The sequence below is a fragment of the Puntigrus tetrazona genome, chromosome 24 (assembly GCF_018831695.1).
Source record: "Puntigrus tetrazona isolate hp1 chromosome 24, ASM1883169v1, whole genome shotgun sequence".
Lineage (NCBI taxonomy): Eukaryota > Metazoa > Chordata > Actinopteri > Cypriniformes > Cyprinidae > Puntigrus > Puntigrus tetrazona.
Window position 1 is genome coordinate 3,194,893 of NC_056722.1, and position 17,286 is coordinate 3,212,178.

Here is a 17,286-nt window from a genome sequence, read left to right on the forward strand (position 1 = left end):
ATTCAGATGATATTTAAAAAAAAAAAAAAAAAAAAAAAAAAAAACGGCAGTTAAACGTAGAACATAAAAACATGTCTTAACCTAAAAATACAGTGCAGTACAGGTCTAACAAAAGTGTGTATTTTAATATATAAAAGATATATATATATACTGTATATATTTCAAAGCTGTTGAAGTATAAGTAATTTCTAAAGCAATACTAGACTAAAAAAAGTCTAAAAATAAAAGTGTACCTTGTGGCATTTATAGTAGTAAGCCAGTAACTGCGGCATTCTGTCCATTTCAGTAAAAACTTCGTACAAAAGCTTCGCTTGATCTGAAACAGATTATACAAATAAATATTAGCATCTTAAAACACATTATTCTGTACGATTTTTTTATTTAATTTTTATTTATTTATTTTTTTTCGCTCACCAGTGTTGCATTTATTTGATCAAAAATAAACTAAAAAATGTAATATTTGGAAATATTATTTTAATTATTGAATTTTTTTTTTATGTTTTCTATGTGAACTGATTTCTGTGATCAAAGCTGAATTTTCAGCATCATTACTCTGTCCCATGTGATCCTTCAGAAATTATTCTAACATGCTGATTTGCTACTGAAGACTCAGAATTTCTGATTATTAATAATGTTACAAATGGTTGCACTGCTTCATATTTTTGTGGAAAGCTTGATGCTTTTTCCAGGGCTCTATGTCGAATAGAAAGTTCAGACAGCAGTTATGAAAAATAGGACACTTTTGATCGATTTAATGCATCTTTGCTGAATAAAAATATGAAATTGTTAAATGTGATCCCGTTCAAAATGTATGTGTTTCACACGTAAGCCTGATGTGCGGCAGCACCTGTAGCCAGCGAGTTGAACGTGGAGACGATCTGTGTGCTGGTCAGAGCTTCCAGACGGTTCTTCAGGGCCTCCAGCTGAACACACTTCTCGCTGTAGTCCGGTGTGTCCACCAGCATCGCCAGACTGCCCTGCATGGCGGTCAGCTTACTGCTGATGACAGCCACGTCCTGCAGACCAACACGTACGAACACTTCAGAGCCGCGTTCATGCGTGTGAAGACGTGAGATGCATGTAATACACCACCTGTGTCTTAAAAGTCTCCTCGATGTCAGCACTGAGAGTGCTCCATTTATCAGCTTCCTGTAACGCTTCTGCTGCTAACTGCATGCGAGACTTCACCTGATCGATCTCCACCAACACCTACCACACAGTCACATAAAAAACAACAGGTGTGCCATAAAAAGGTGAACATATGCATGAAGCAAAAATTCATAATGTAATGAAATGTAAATAAAAAAAAGAAGCTGGGCTAGATTTTATATAACAGATGCGTAGACCGAAAAGTGATTTGCGTGTGTGTTTATTCTGACCTGCATAGACTGCACCGTGTCCTGTTCGAATTTCTTGATGTCCTCTTTAACCAGAATCATCTGATCCTTCAGGAAAGACGCCTCCTGTTTCAGAGCTTCGATATCCCTCAAAACGCGTGGCATGTTCTGCAGGGCCTGATTGCTGCTCTCTGCAAACACACACGGAAAGACAATCAGAGACAAGCCAAACAGAAATGAATACTTTTATTCAGCAGCGATGCATTAAATTATAAAAGCAGCCTCGTTGAGGAGAAGAGACCAACATTTCCTCAGCGCTCAATTCTGATAAGACTGAGATGACATTCAGACATTTGCTTTAAACGGATTCCTCACTCACCTTCTATAGAGTTATTGACCTCTTGAATGAACAGCTGCAGCTTCATGACCAGAGTAGAGGCGTGAGCGTCCGCTTTACCGGGAGCATCCTTCTGGGCCACTTTAAAAGCTCCATTCACCCAGTCCTTCACGTCAAAATCATCTGCCAGGAACTTGGAGAAGTCCATTATCACGCCCCTAGTAAGCTTACAGAGCCAGATTCACCACCTCACAGAGCCAACCCCATCTGAAAAGAATGAAAAGGCGTGTTAAAAATCGTTTAGCTGTGCGTATTTCGAGTTTACTCGAATGAAATCTCTCCAGCAGACCTTCACCAGTCTATTCCATAATTCTTGCCCACGCCAGCCTTAGACACGAACATAAAATAAACAGCCCATGAGAAAGATATAATCATGACCACGAGATACAGTTCAAACAGCGCGATCGCTTCCTCCAGCGTTAATTTGATAGTATAAAATTGATAAACAACGTCTGAGCCTAATGTTTTCAGTGTTTGTACACTGCTTCCTGGTTGCGCTCGTCCTAATAAGCACCGGTGGCGAAAAAAATAAGGCGAAGAATCGTTCCGCTTCCGAAACGTTTACGAGATAAAATTTTTTTTAAAGAACCTAGTGAAATGGATAAATTTTATATAGACGTCTTTTGCAAATTTAGACAACTATTATTGTTATTTATGTACACGATCGCGTGCATTGCGCTAAAGTTGTTAAAATAACTTTCATTTGTGTGACGTGGCTGTGTTGCATCTCATGTAGTTCGGGTGGGTGACAAAATAAAATAATATAAAATAAAATGCATTTAAAGATATTTAAAAATATGTTGTGCTCTGCGCTTCTATAAGTGGAAATGGCTGTTTAAGGCAAATGTAATCCACAAGGCAAATGCAATCCAGAATTATTAATAATAATATTAATAATAATTATTATTATTATTATTTTTATTATTTTACATTCAATAAATTAATGTAACGATATGGTGCCTTATATTCATCCTACCATTGATGCACATAGATGAAGTTCACAGATTTCATCCGAAACCTATCTATCAGCTCACTGCTGCCTCCTTCTGACAAAAGATTGCTTTACACCTTCAAATGCTGCAAGACCATCTCTTAAAATGACATTGGCATTGAATATGAATGTGCTTTTTTTTAAAGGTTTTCTTTTTATTTCGGTCACCCAAGTGTTATGTATCACATTCTCTATGCGTGTTTGCCAAATAATACATGTTGAAAAAGAAAAAGAAAAAGAAACGTTACCAATCCTAGTGTCGTTTTTCAGCCTGTTCCATTTTTGAATCTTTTGTTGATCTCCTTGTTTTATTTTAATTCTTGTGTTTAGTTAAAATGGACACATTGCCGTGTCAAGCATGCAATCGTTTTATTTTGCTTTGCTTTCCTTTTAAATGTAGAAGGTCAGTTACTCAGCGGTGGGATTTCGGGCCCTGTTTCGGTCCACATTTTCAAATTGAACAAAGTATGCACTAGCTGAAATAAAAAATAGATGTTTTTACTACCTCAGCTTGTTTTTATTCATTTCAGCATGTTTTGATACTTCCTGTCGTTATCTTCCCCAAAGTTCCTGTAACGCAACACTCCCAGAACCTCATCAGATAAACCAGAGATGTTCATAAACACATCAAAAGAATCAACCACTTTCTGCTGAAGAGATAGTAAGCCTAGTTAGTAACATCAGATTTGGTCATTCTAACCCACAATTGCACACATAGAATATAATGGATGAATACTCAGTGGAAAATATTGCACAATGCCTAAGGAATAGTTTTATGGTTTTAAAATAATAATAATATTAGAAATTAATAATAGGAGAAATTTCCACCAATGCATGCTCTGCAGTGTAAGAGTTTCGTAATGGTGATAAAATGTCGTTAAATTTCTGTAAACCTGTTCTGGTGAAGACACAAACTCATCTACATCTTGGACGAACAAAAAAAAAATACAACAGAAGTCAATGGGTACAGGAATAGTTTAGTTACCAACTCATCAACTAGGTTGTATTCGAATATGTCAAGTCAAACAGGGTTGTTTCAAAGCATGGTTTATGTACTATATTCATATCTTAATTGCATTTAGCATATTTTGCAATAATATAGACAATGAATCCATTGAGATTTGTTATGTTTTGCTACGCTAGTTGACGTGCATCATTGGATTCATACTGTATTTCAGTTCGATATACGTGTATAAAGTTCACAAATAAAGTACACAAATAGACAGTTTAACAACATTTCATATTTACAGCTTGTTCAGTAATGCTGATTCAACCCGGCTTTTCTTGTTATTTTCACATTTCAGTAGCTGATTCTCATATTTAAAACACCACAAACCCAAGCACATGGCTCGGCGCACAGTGTCTAAGCATCATATCAAGTGATATTAAGTTCACCGAAGCGTTGGCACACTGGCAAGGCACTTACTGAATACTGGCACCATCCGTTTGCCATGTGTTTACTTGCTTTGCTAGACTCATTTGCGGAGACATCTGTTACTTTGTAGGGCATGCATGAAAGTAGGACGCCTGGGTAGCACTTATCATACGGCAGAAATAGGTGTTGTCATCCATAGACGTTATTTAGGACAACCAATCAGATCGAACACCTCAGGGCCTCTGAAAAGATACCATCATTGCAAAACTGCTGTTAATCGGAAAGGCCCTCGACTCTGTACGGAGGTAACAGCTCTTAATGCGAGCTCGTTTCGCCTGACCTTTTGCAAAAATGTGGGGTTAGAGGGCATGAAGCGCACAGAAAAAAAAATTAGCCATCACTGAAGCTCCACCAAAGCCGCATGAATAAATATAGGCCTCTGTCTGATTCTCATCAATGTAGGCGTGGGGTTAAGAAGTGTGTAGTTTCACATTTAACCTCAACTTTAACTATCACATCAGTGATAATAATATAAACCATACACTTGTATTTGTGTCTAAAACTGAACTATGGACTTGCAACAATTGTACAAGCTCTTTCTGCGCAGCTAATCTTAACTAGGTAGTATTTAAGTATATAAGTCAAACAGGGTATGTTGTTTCAAAGCGTGTTTTTTGTTTATAATATGTGTAAAGGCCTATCTTCACGTCTCATTCGCATTTATAGCACATTTTGCGACGATATAACAACGAAGCCGTTGAGATTTGCTATGTTATGCTAAGCTAGCCGACGCGAACCCCGCTATACCAGTATACTGTATTTCTGTTGATTATGCGTGCATATCCCACTTTCTGCAAAGACTTGGGAGATAATATATTAGCATTTTGCGACGATATAAATATGTAAATAACGAATAAGGTGAAATTTGCTGCGATACGCTAACTGAGACGTCGCCTACTCGAGTGCCGCACCGTACAGTAACGCTATGTGGATAATAAAGTTCGATGATAAATAGTTCGATAATGAAATAAAAATCAGGTAGTTGCTATTTATGAGTGTTTGTGCTGTGGTTAAATACACAATAATACGCGCATGCATCCGTACGATGCGCTAGCTCGCGTTAAACAATGAAGGGATCTGCTAAAACGTGTTAAAACGGTCGCGTTTGGAGCACTCTGGGCTTTCAGAGCAGAGCGTTAAAGCATCCAGCAGAAGTGTGATGATCTCGGTTAGTAAACGTCTGAAACGTGTCAGAAAATATGCTGATCTAAATGGCCAAGTGTGAAAAGATTGGAGATGAAGACAAAGATACAATCTGATAAAAAGATCGAACGGCTGATAGACTCTCTCATCAAAAGGCTGACAAAAAAGTAGGCAGTGCAGAGACAGGGAGGGAGAAAGAAAGAGAAAACTGCGCAACTAATGCAATCTTTCATCTGCGTGTGAAACCAGAAATAACAACAGTGTGCGAATGCAGGTAGACTTTCAATTGCTCTTATTTTATTTGATTAGCTCGCATGCTTTTTATTTCTGCCAAGAGCGTTTGCTTAAGTTTTCTTTTGCAATTTGGCTTCATTTCTTTTGCTTTCTTTACTTTCTTTTGTAATATCTTATGTTACCTACTTTGCAAACAAATTGAGTTCATAGCACTGAGGTAAAAGAAGTCCTGTTCTCAGCAGAAGGTGAGAGTTCAGTGTCATGTAAATTTAGTTTATGTTCACAGACTCTTTGAGAATCAGAATTAGCCGCTTTTTAATAACGGCTTCATATGTGTTCTGTTCAACGCTTTTTAAAATTAATCACAATTTAAAATCAACAATGAAGTGTGGATGTGTGGAAGCTGCAAAAAGCTTTTTTTATTTGTTTATTTTGCAATCTGTGCAAGCTACAGAAAATGTGAAGTCACAAATGTCTGTGTGTGTGTGTGTGTGTGTCTGTCTGTCTGTCTGTATACACAGTTATACAGCTATACACACACACACACTTTTTATTCATATATATTTGTTTATTTGTTACAGGTTAAAGTGAACATGCATTGCTTTCCTTTCATCCTGACATTGGTTTGTTTCTCTGATATTTTGGTGAATTTTATAACTTGGGGTAAGAATTTCTCACTATTTTATTAAATTAAATATGGGATATGAATACATAGCCATATATATATATATATGTGTGTATGTATGTATGTATATATGTATATGTATGTATGTTTATAAATTTTTTTGTAACTAATGAAACTAATTCGACTCATTCATTTTAAAAACATTAAATCGTTCGTCAGCGAATCGGTTGGCTGTTATGAAATGCGCAGTGGCTAAAATGTAAGGTTCAAGACGCCCCTGTATGGAGAAACAAATTGCATGCATTGGTGTGATTTCGGCCCAAAAAGTCTTTAAACCTTGAAGGTACTCTGGGTTTCTTTCATAAACTCTTTCTATTGGATTCAAGCCTGATGATTGACCGGCCCATTCTAATAGCTTTATTTTCTTTATCTAAATCAAATGATGGTTTCCTTGGCCGAGCGTTTGGGATCAGTGTCTTGCTGAAATGTCCACCATTGTTTCATCTCCATCATCCTGGTTAAATGGCAGCAGTTTTTTTTTTATCAAGAATGTCTCGTTACATTTTCCCATTCGTCCTTTCTTCAGTTATATGAATTTTGCCACACCATGATGTTTTGGGTTGACATGCAGAGCCATTTGACCTCCAAACATAATTTTGGTCTTATCTGACCTGACTATATTCTCCTAGTATTTCACCGGCTAAATGCTGTGCAGCAAACTTGAACTTTTAACAAGCTTCAACATGCGTTTTCCTTCTGCAATTCAATTTTGTGTGGTTAGTGTGTAAACAGGCCAGGGTGGTTGAGTGCATTACTTATTAAGCCATCCACAATTATTTTCGTACCTCTGTCAGAAAAGGAGCATCAGGATCGTGGCCGGTTTGTTGTGAAATTGTGTTCTCTCTACTTCCAGATTATGACCTCAACAGTGCTCACAAGAACATTCACTAGTACTATAAAAATCCTTTTGTAACCAATGTCATCAGTATGTTTTACAAAAATAAAGCTGTGAAGGTCTCTCGAGAGACCATCATGAAATGTTGGCACCTTTGACACCTTTTTATAGGCAGTCAGTTGCGACTGAAGCAGCTAATGTTAATGGCCACTGACATGAGGCAGGATTGCCTTACAATTAGGGATATGTTTCAGAAGGTGTCTCTAGGTGCTGATCCACCAAGTGATCTGGATATGGATTGGATTCGGTTGGCTATGTTGACGTTGGAATAAGAAAGAAACAGACTAATATTAGTGTATTTGATGTTCTTCTAATGATGTAACAAGTACATCAGGTATTTAGGGAAGTGTTACTGGTTCCGGCTGATCTAATTAAAGTAGCATAAGCGTTTAAGTGTGTTATGTGTAGGCTAGGCGAAAGAGTGTGTCTGCCTCCCGAACAGGGTTAGGGAGATTGTTTCAGAGTTTAGGTGCTAAAAAGGAAAAGGATCTGCCGCCCTTAGACGATTTTAGGTATTATCAGATGGCCAGTGTTTTGAGCATGCAAAGATCTATAATGTAGTAAGAGCTCACTCAAGTTCTTAGGGGATAAACCAGTAATTAGCAATAATCTATACAATGTTTAATAGGGTGCCAGTGAAGTACTGACAGATAATTTTTTTAACCCCCCCCTGAGGTCATGAATTAACGTTTCTACATTAAGAGCATAGGTCGAAATTTAGATATGTAATGTGGTTTTACAATGGCTAGAGACATGTTTTCCTCTAATGTCAGCATAATTTTGTAGTCTATATATATGTATATATATATGTATATGTATGTGTATATATATATATATATGGGAAGTTGACAAAAAAAAATTGGACTATGGTGTGACAGCAAAAATGTAAAATAAAAGAAACCTCTCTCATGCTTTTTGTAACTCTAAGAATGAAGATAATTGTTTTTCATGTTATTATTTGCGCTGTGTTTGTTGTGATGTATTACATGTCGCCTATAAAAATGTGTTCAGGTGAACAGTACAGTCTGGAGTGTCTGAGTAATTATTTATCCAATATTACCTGCTCTCTGAACATCTCGGCTGAGTCTCTGGGACATGAATCGTCCTACTGGCTGCAATTCAGCGCTAACGAGTGAGAACACTGCACTGAATCACAATCACACGTCAGTCAAATCACAAACATATCACCACACAGTCGTGTGCATGCTCGCTTGTGGTAAATGATGTTTCTGTGTAGCGAATGCCATGACTGCGTACTGAAGATGGGAGAACAGTCGTTCACGTGCGAATTGGATTTATCACCGCATGTGATTTTCTCCGATGTGGACAGCTACAGGATCTCCCTCCATTCTGGTTACCATGGCAACAACTTCTCCGTCGTACTAGATGCTGACTTCATGCCTATTAAACACAGTAATAGCAAGTATCTGCATGCATTTCAGAGGCACGTAAGACCACAGTTCTGCTCACTGATGCGTGTGTGTGTGTGTGTGTGTTTTGTTGTAGTTCGTCCAGTCCCTCCGTCTAACCTGTCGCTGCTCTGGGAGAATGACAGGGCTCTTTTCCAGTGGCACAGTGGATATGATGATTACATTCTCCTCATACCCCACTTACAGTACCAGCTCGGCATTTACAGTCAACACAAGGTGTGAGCTGGCTTTGAAAGGATTGATGTATACATACACACACACACACACACACGGGTCAAAGACCTCAAGATATCCGCAAAAGTGAATTTATGTCTATAGAAAGCATTTTAAATGTAAGCTATGGTTTCAAATACGTTTTTGGAGAATAAAATGTCAAAATTTGGTTGAAATAATGTTACAATGTGATTCAGTGCAACACAATATTCATTCAAACGTGCATGACATTTTTTTCACAAATGCTAATAGTACGTAGCACATAGTATGAGTAGCACTCATGGTCAAGCTACGCGTACTTTGCCTGTTTATCACTTGTTTCTCTTTGAAAGCTCTCTTAAGTCACAGACGGTTGTGTTGCAGCTGTACGAGGTGGAAACTGTAGAGCAGCAGGTGTATGTGGACGAGTTTAGATTTGAGCCTCACACAAATTACGTAATTCGAGTGAGATCACGGCCAGATCAAGAGGATTATAAAGGCGTGTGGAGTCCGTGGGCCCCTGCGTTACACTGGAGATCATTGGACATTCACAGTGAGTCCGTTCACAGAGCAATCAAAATACCGCAAAAGGAAACTGTTGTTGTTACATCGATTCATCTCCCGTTGTGTGTTGAAGACGAGACTCCTGGAAGATCTTTCCATATTGCCTGGTATCTACTGCTTTCGCCGTTGCTGCTGGTTCTTCTGTCCTGTATCCCATTCGCTAGGTTAGAAACGTCATCTGCAGACGCCCGAAAGGTTCTGATTCCCGTTGATTTCCGTTGTCTGTAAATAAATGACAGGATATTTGTGTTGCAGATGGAGGAAGAATGATTATATACCATCACCAGCACCGTATTTCAGAGACTGGGACGTAGATGTTCAGGTAACTTCCAAAACACAAAGAAAAAAACGAATCATCCACTGAGATGATTCGTTAAAGTTGCTTATGTGTGCAGCTTACGAGTGAGTCACTGAATCATCTACTCGACCAGTTTGTTTAAATATGCTGAACTGAATCATTTAGGAATGAAAAACACTGCTGCAGTTGCTTTGTATTGGCTTACGTATTGAACTTTTTTCATTGTGTCTAAAATGTCATTTACATCATATTTAACTCTTGTTTACTGAATTATTTTATTAACTGTTGGGTTTTTAGTTTTCTGACGCGCACGGTTTTAATAGTTCACATTTTGTTAAAAAGCACTGGTAATAAAAAGTGGTAATATTAATGATGCTTGACTAATTCAATTTAGATTGCAAATTAATTAATAAATCTGTAAATCAGTAATACACAAACTTTTACACACAAAAAAGTTATTTTTTTTTTCCCATACATGAAGATAAGTCCTTTAGATTTGCATTCTAAGAACCAAAGTCTTGACCAAAGGCGTTGTTGTTGGCTAAAACTGTAACTGAAATAATAATAATAATAATAATAATAATAATAATAAAAGCAATACATGTATTAGATGGAAAAAGGAACTGAAATTAAATGAAGTACTTAAATTGCAACTGAAAAAAAAGCTAATCTGAACCGTAAAAGGTACTATTAATAGTCACTTATCTTTTCATCATTGTCAAATGATTAAAGGAAACCTTATAAATCAGATATAAGAATGATATCAACTATGGTTTTGCGGGTTTATCAGATAAAAATGTATTTCTTTGCAAACCCATTTGAGAATTTGAAGACCGCAGAATTAATTTAGAAAGCAGTTCAAGAATTTCTTAAATGCAGTCAAGAGAATCTCTAAAGAAATGCCATTTTGTGGGCAACTAAATTCAAATCTTGGATGGGAGTGTGTTTCCAGTAAAAATCTTCCATATTTTGGAATTTTTTAATAAACAATGAATAGCATCTTCATTCTTGGCATGGCCTTTGATGGTTAGCTTAAAGCAATAGTTCCCCCAAAACCACACAAAGGAAGATATTTTGAAGAAAGTTTGTAACCAGGCTGTTTTGGGTCACCATTGACATTCATAGTAGGAAAAAAATACTATGGAAGTCAATGGTGACCGAAACAGTCTGGTTACAAGCTTTCTTCAAAATATCTTCCTTTGTGTTCAGCAGAACAAAGAAATGCTTAACTACTTGAGAGTGAGTAAATTTGACCATTTTTGGACAACTATTCCTTTAATGATGATTTCTAGTGTTAAAATTAAGCTCTAAAGATTTACAGGGGTGCAAACAGCTCTAACTATCACTCTACCAGTGCATGACTGTTAATAGACTGATTGTGTTTGCACTTTTAGCTCCGTTCGAAGCTCTCAGGTAATTTGAGAGATATAATGCAGGGGGAGGAGTCTCTGCAGATTGACATGCTGACAGAGAGCACAGACACGCCCCCTCAACCCACCAGCTTATACTGTGGGAGCTTGGGAGAGATGGAGTCTCCCAGAACGCCGCAGTCTCCTGTGGGTTCAGAGGTCGACTCGGGTTGTTGGATTCGTGATTTCGTCACAACTGAGAGAGGAAGTATCACATGCAGCGAGGACTACTGCACGCTCTCCAGCGCACACACTTACACAGTCTAACACGTGCCTGAAAGATACTCTTCAAAAGCTTGGGGTCAGTGAGGTTTTTATTGTTTTTTTGTTTAAAGAAATTAGCTTTATTCAGCAAGGACACTAACATTAAATTAATCAGAAGTGGCATTACAGTTATTGATGTCAAAATATTTCAAACTAGAATAGAGCAGCAAATAAGGATCATGTGACCCTGAAGACTGGAATAATGATGCTCAAAATTCTGCATTGCTTTACAAGAATGTTTTAAAATATACTAAAATAGGAAAATTAGAAGATAAAAAAAGTCACAAAAACATTTAAAATCTTACCAACCCCCTTTTGAATGGTAGTCTTTGTGTGGCACAGGTTTGGAAACGAAGCAACATTTAAACAATGTATTTTTATTTTTACATATTACGTAATGTGCTAATATATGCTCTTTGCACAAAAGCATAAAAAAATAAATGCATCCGCACATGCACACCTGCTTCAACAAGCAAATCCTGCCAAACGGCTGAACCCCAGTAGAGCTGAACACAAAATACATGAAGAAATCAAGTAACAGTTTAAAAAGATGTTAAACAAGAAATTCACAAGTGATTTTATGTCAATAGAAATCACATTAAATGTAAGTAAAGTGTTTACTTTTAAGTTTTAACTAGTTTTTGGAGATTAAAAGGTCAAAATGTGGTTAAGATAATGCTATCGTCTTTTAGTGTAACACAGTATTTATTTCAAAACTCAAACATGCTTATTCCGACTTGTACATATTAAAATATATATAAAAGAATAAGGAAGCATACAAACCTTTAGTGCGTTTTAAAGCTTTTAGTGTGTAAAACTACAACTAATTATTATTTGGAGTGAAAGTAATTAATCTTTTAATGTGTAATACATTTTTGCTGTAAATATACCCGACAGGTTTTTTTACACTGAAAGTCATTTTAGTGGGTCAATTTAAACAAACGTGTATTTTTGGCTGAGAAAAACATCTGTAAACCAATTGGATTTGTGTATGTACTACTCAGCATATTTTTTTATTAGGTAGTTTAATTATATTTCAGTAATTCAATGCTATAGTTTTGTGTAAACATGCATGTTTAAACGATCATTAAAGCTATAGAAACAAAAAGGCGAGGTAACACTTTATTTTACTGTTACACCTATTAATAATTAATAGCATGCATATTACTAGAACATTAGCCATTTTAGTAGTAATTCAGCACATATTTATGCCTTTTTCAATTTTACGCAACACCTAAACTTAACTTTTACTATTAATAAATAACAAATTAAGAATTGATTGAGGGAAAAGTAGTATTTAATAGTTACCTATTCTAAACTGTTACCAAATGCAATACATATGATCTTTGATACATCAGCTAATATTCGGCATCAAGGATGACTTTGGCCACACACACCTTACCCTTTTTATGTTTTCAGTGAGTCATGAGCATTAAACCACGGTGACAAGTTTAAACACCCCTCCATCGAGCTGTTTTTAAACACAAGAATGCATCGGATATATAAAAAACACGTCTGATCAGGATACACACACACACACACACACACACACACACACACAGAGAGAGAGAGAGAGAGATAGTCTGCAGAGGCGTTTTGTAGAAAGAGCTTTATTAAACATACAGACACAATCGGTGTGAACACAGGACACATGTTCCCATCGAACAAACAAGAACCCATGTACAGCATGTTTAAGAGAACTGGACTCTGGTTCTGCTGCTCACAGGAGCATTTATTCTGGACTTTATTCGACGAATCAGCATTAGACAATCCTAGACAGATCTAAGACCACGCGGCTGGTCAAATACAAACACGTCCAATGGAGAAGAAACTGGTCCTAGATCAGCATTCTGGGGGGAAACTTCACCATGAGGCACTATCCCACACGACTTAATGTAATAAACCAACCTAAACCAGAGCCACACGGGTCACACACACTCTCTCTCACACACACACACACACTCTCACTCGAGGAGAAACGAAGCTTCACGAACGTAATAAAACGACGAGCGTATGCAAGCGCGCGCAGACAGACACGCCAAATGAATAAAGAGCTAAAATCCCGACAGCCCGCGTTCGATCGAAGACTGAAGTGAACGTGAATGTGATTTCGCACGAGCCGGTTTGAAACGCAACAAGATACTGAATCGGTGGCTGCGTCCTAAAGGGAACGGGGAGCAAATGAAATTAAACGGGGAAGAGGAGTGTGGAAGAGTGGGATGTTTTGTGGTGGAGGGGAAGGGGTCGATGGCACAGACGTCATGTTTTTAAGTCCTTTTAGTCCCGATGAGAGGATAGCATGAGTATTCACATATTCCCTCTTTCCATTCGTCCATCCCTCCGCCTCGCTTACGACGGGGAGAATTTTTTGGCCTGTGCACGAACTCTCTTCTCGTACTCCACTCTATTCTGACTGTAAACACAAACAGACAGAGCGATCAACACATCTCACACTAGCGAGCCGCCTACCTAGGGAACATTTTAAGGCATCATAAGCGAAGGACGTACCAAACGCCCTGGATGTTTCTTTATTAATCTTATATATCCGCACTTATCCTTTGTGTATAAAGCAATCCTAGAATGCACTGCAATGGTATCTGTGCTAATACCGAATACAGTGTTCATGGTTCTAATAAAACAATAATATTTAGGTCCATTTCTTGCATACAGTGAAAACATATAAAGCTTTGGTAAATCCAGTGTGATGCAAGTATAAATTATGAGATACAAAGTCATAATTATGATATAAAAAATACGTCATTATCTCATAACTACTGCCAAGTATCGCATCTCCAAGTGTTAATTAAAAAGACCCAATCATGAGATATTAAAATTTTGTTGATTAGGAGTCATAATGAGACAAAAAGATAAAATGCAAAAAAAAAAAAAAAAAAAAAAAAAAAGTTTATTATGAAAAAGATTCATAATTGAGATAAATGACAATATAATTGATATAAATCGCAATTAAAATAAAAACTCAAAATTAAGTCAATAGTGCATTTTGAATAAAATGTATCATAAAAAGACCAATTTTGACATATTAATCCATAACGGAAAACTAAATTAACAATCAAAATGACAATATAAAAAGTAAATATTATAATTAAAAAGCCAAAAATGAACAAATTAATAATTAAGACAAAGTCGAAATTAAAATAAATAGCGCATGACACGAGGAAAACAATCTCAATGGCCTTTTATCAAATTTGACTTATTTGTCAAATTAGGACTAATTCTGACTTTTTAGTCTCATGATGACTCCTAAATTCTACTTTTTGGTCATAATTTACAGAATTAGACATTATGAGAATAACAATTATAACTAGACAAAACAGTAGACAAAAATGCAGAAATTAAGAAAAAAGCCTCAAATATGATATTTAGTCAACATAATTTTTTTTTCATATTTCATTATACGTTTCACATTCTTTTTTAAACAGAATCCCAATATTTTTTACGTGCATCCTAGCTCTTACCATACTCTTTTCTTAGCAACCTGCTAACCTGCGCTTTCGTGTGTTTCTCATGCAGCTGCTATTTCTGTGAGAAGCCTGTGAGAAGCATTTCAAACTGACCACTTGTGAGGATCTATTTTAAGAAGCCCGCTAATAATTTGTAACTACGCAACGCGTATGCGCTTGAACTCTTAGCGGCGCTCGTCATACCAGTATATAGTGTACGCCTCTGCCTGAGCCGGATCCTGTATGTTCGGTTCATTTAGCAGCTCCTGAATCCCTAACAGGATCTGAAGGAAGAAAAAGCGGGGAAGATGAGCTTTGAACAAAGAGCGCGGAAGAACACGAGGCGCCGGAAGAGAACACACTGGACCTGTTTAATGGTAATGGCAGGTCTCCAGTCTTTGTCCTCCTCGAGGATGGAAAGACACACCGTTCCCGACGGATACACGTTCGGATGGAACAGCGGAGGCTCAAATTTACCTTCGGGGAAAAAAAAAAAAAACGAGCATTCGTGAGGTGCGATCCGAGCGGCCAGGACTAGTCACGTTTGGGCAAAACTCACATTTTGGGGGTGATGAGGGGTAGTCATCTTTAAACAGCATCCTTAACTTAAACAGACCTCCTTCCCATGGAGTCTGGAGGGAGATGGAGAGAGAGATCTCGCATGATGATGCTGCTGCGGGGGATTCATTGAATTCAAGTTTGAAAGAACACTCTTACCCCCTTCTTTCCCGGAATGGCACATTCCCAGTTCATGAGATTCATGGTACCATCAGGGTTTTTCGTCGGCACGGCAACAAAGCCCTGGGGACATTTGTTTGAGACAAAAGCACTAAGTGATAGATACAATGCATGTGTGTGTATATATATATATATATATATATATATATATATATATATATATATATATATATATCCAGAAGTGTGAAAGTCAATTTAATAAAAGAATATAAGGGTTACTCACGAATGGATGGTCCTTCCGCCATGCTTTGCGCTCTTGTGCGTAGTCGACTCAGAGCAATGCCAGACATGACCGCTGAACCTATGGAGAAATGCATTTATCTCAGCATTTTCTTTTGCATGCCAAAGCAATTTCAGCAGCGTTTGAACTGCAGCAGTGTATTAATATATATATATATATATATATATATATATATATATATATATATATATATATATATATATATATATATATTATATATTTTTTTTTCACTAGTAATAAAATTTAACAGACGTATATCTAAAATCGCGTACACTAAATCGTTCACCAAATTAATAACTCCAATATATAAACATTTTTTTTGACTGGGAAAATACACGAGTAACTAATTAGTACTCCCCCTAAAAATAACAAATAGGTAAAAATGATAATAATCATAAATAAAAAATAATAGATAAGTTGTTTTTTTAAAAAGTCTGGCTGTTTTAGTGCAAAGCAGTAACATTAACTAGCATTTTTGGGGTTATCGTCATCAAGATTTCTCAAATATTATCAAATCCACAGTATGACATCATAATCAAGATTTGACAATTTTAACAATGCATCTTAATTTTCATTACCACACAATCAAAACCGAGGATGTTCACTTCCTATTACGACGATATAATAAAGGTCGTTAAGTACCACGTATGACAGACTGTCACGATATTAAGTTTACAAGCTTAATTGTGGCGTCATATGGCAGTGGTTTTTAAGTCCTCACAATGTCATCATATTAGAAGTTCGTTGTAAACTATGACATAACGGCGTTTTAATTCCACGTTATGACGCCATAATCAAGGAAGGTTTTGAATGAACATTATGACATCATAAAATGTCAAAAAAAATATGGAGTCGAGCGCTGGAACGCTGTTCATGAGCGCGCAGGACAAAGAAACTCGACTTCCTTTGACGCGAGCGCGCGTTCACACAGCAACCATGCCAAACAAAACCGATGCGAACGTCTACCGGCCGCCAAAACGCAGTAATACATCGACCGCGCCGACAGAACCGCCTTACCTCGTGAATCCCAGTGTTATTCGACTTCTGGGCCCGCGTATTCGAATCGTGTTTGACTCGGAACCAAAGCTGTGAAGTTTCCCTCCCGAAAACACATTCGGTTCTGAAGCAGTCTAATTAGGACCCCCGGCACGACGCGCAGATCGCCTGCAAGAAAATTCTGTGTCGGTCGAGATGACACGAACGCTGTTCGTTGAACAGAAAGAACTGTTGAAATATTTTAGTTCTGGCGTACAGACGCCACGTGTTTGTGAAAAGTAGACGTATTTTTACCCCGCTGGAAACAATTTAGAGCAGGCATTCCTGTAGACGGCTAACATTTAAAGGGACAGTAACAGATAAAAAAATCTATCTATCTATCTATCTATCTATCTAGGCAAATAAATTAATTAATCAATTTATAAAATGGAGAATCTATTATATTTACTACATGCCGGTAGGATTACTAAACATAAATAAATAAATACACACATATAGACTTTTCAAAATATGCTCCTTTCTGTTCGGCAGAACAAATTAATAAAGTTTTGCGACTAATTTTCATGGTTTCACAAA

General features: G+C 37.1%; 3 protein-coding genes across 4 annotated transcripts in view; 1 reads left to right on the forward strand and 2 right to left on the reverse strand.

Moving 5' to 3' along the window:
* Positions 1-2,234, reverse strand: part of cog7 (component of oligomeric golgi complex 7) — an 8,890-nt gene extending 6,656 nt beyond the window's left edge. The window contains exons 1-6 of the mRNA XM_043226291.1: positions 2,024-2,234; positions 1,717-1,941; positions 1,380-1,528; positions 1,093-1,209; positions 848-1,016; positions 234-316 (exon numbers count right to left, since the gene is read on the reverse strand). Coding sequence (XP_043082226.1) covers positions 234-316; positions 848-1,016; positions 1,093-1,209; positions 1,380-1,528; positions 1,717-1,882 — 684 coding nt within the window. The 5' untranslated portion in view covers positions 1,883-1,941; positions 2,024-2,234. The remainder of the gene's footprint in view (positions 1-233; positions 317-847; positions 1,017-1,092; positions 1,210-1,379; positions 1,529-1,716; positions 1,942-2,023) is intronic.
* Positions 2,235-5,333: 3,099 nt separating this feature from the next.
* Positions 5,334-12,827, forward strand: LOC122329767 (interleukin-9 receptor). Of its 2 annotated transcripts, XM_043226329.1 has the most exons (9): positions 5,334-5,577; positions 6,119-6,200; positions 8,129-8,249; positions 8,355-8,530; positions 8,624-8,763; positions 9,124-9,292; positions 9,377-9,467; positions 9,559-9,625; positions 10,996-12,827. In XM_043226329.1, the coding sequence occupies exons 1-9, from the start codon at positions 5,572-5,574 to the stop codon at positions 11,275-11,277; spliced, it is 1,134 nt and encodes a 377-aa protein (XP_043082264.1). In that variant the 5' UTR covers positions 5,334-5,571; the 3' UTR covers positions 11,278-12,827. The 2 variants fall into 2 exon arrangements, with proteins under 2 accessions (XP_043082264.1, XP_043082265.1); XM_043226330.1 differs by lacking the exon at positions 5,334-5,577 and having other exon boundaries at positions 8,129-8,280.
* A 37-nt stretch (positions 12,828-12,864) lies between these two features.
* Positions 12,865-15,772, reverse strand: ube2ib (ubiquitin-conjugating enzyme E2Ib). The gene is given in 7 exon segments (XM_043226354.1): positions 12,865-13,687; positions 14,940-15,019; positions 15,103-15,212; positions 15,295-15,367; positions 15,453-15,536; positions 15,697-15,735; positions 15,737-15,772. Coding segments are annotated over 7 exon segments (477 nt in total). The 5' UTR covers positions 15,764-15,772; the 3' UTR covers positions 12,865-13,623.
* Positions 15,773-17,286: the final 1,514 nt, after the last annotated feature.

Excerpts from the sequence above, each read along its gene's own strand:
- LOC122329767 (XM_043226329.1), top strand. Across the intron at positions 8,250-8,354 it reads CTGCAATTCAGCGCTAACGA|CGAATGCCATGACTGCGTAC; the intron begins GTGAGAACACTG and ends GTTTCTGTGTAG. Across the intron at positions 8,531-8,623 it reads CTTCATGCCTATTAAACACA|TTCGTCCAGTCCCTCCGTCT; the intron begins GTAATAGCAAGT and ends GTTTTGTTGTAG.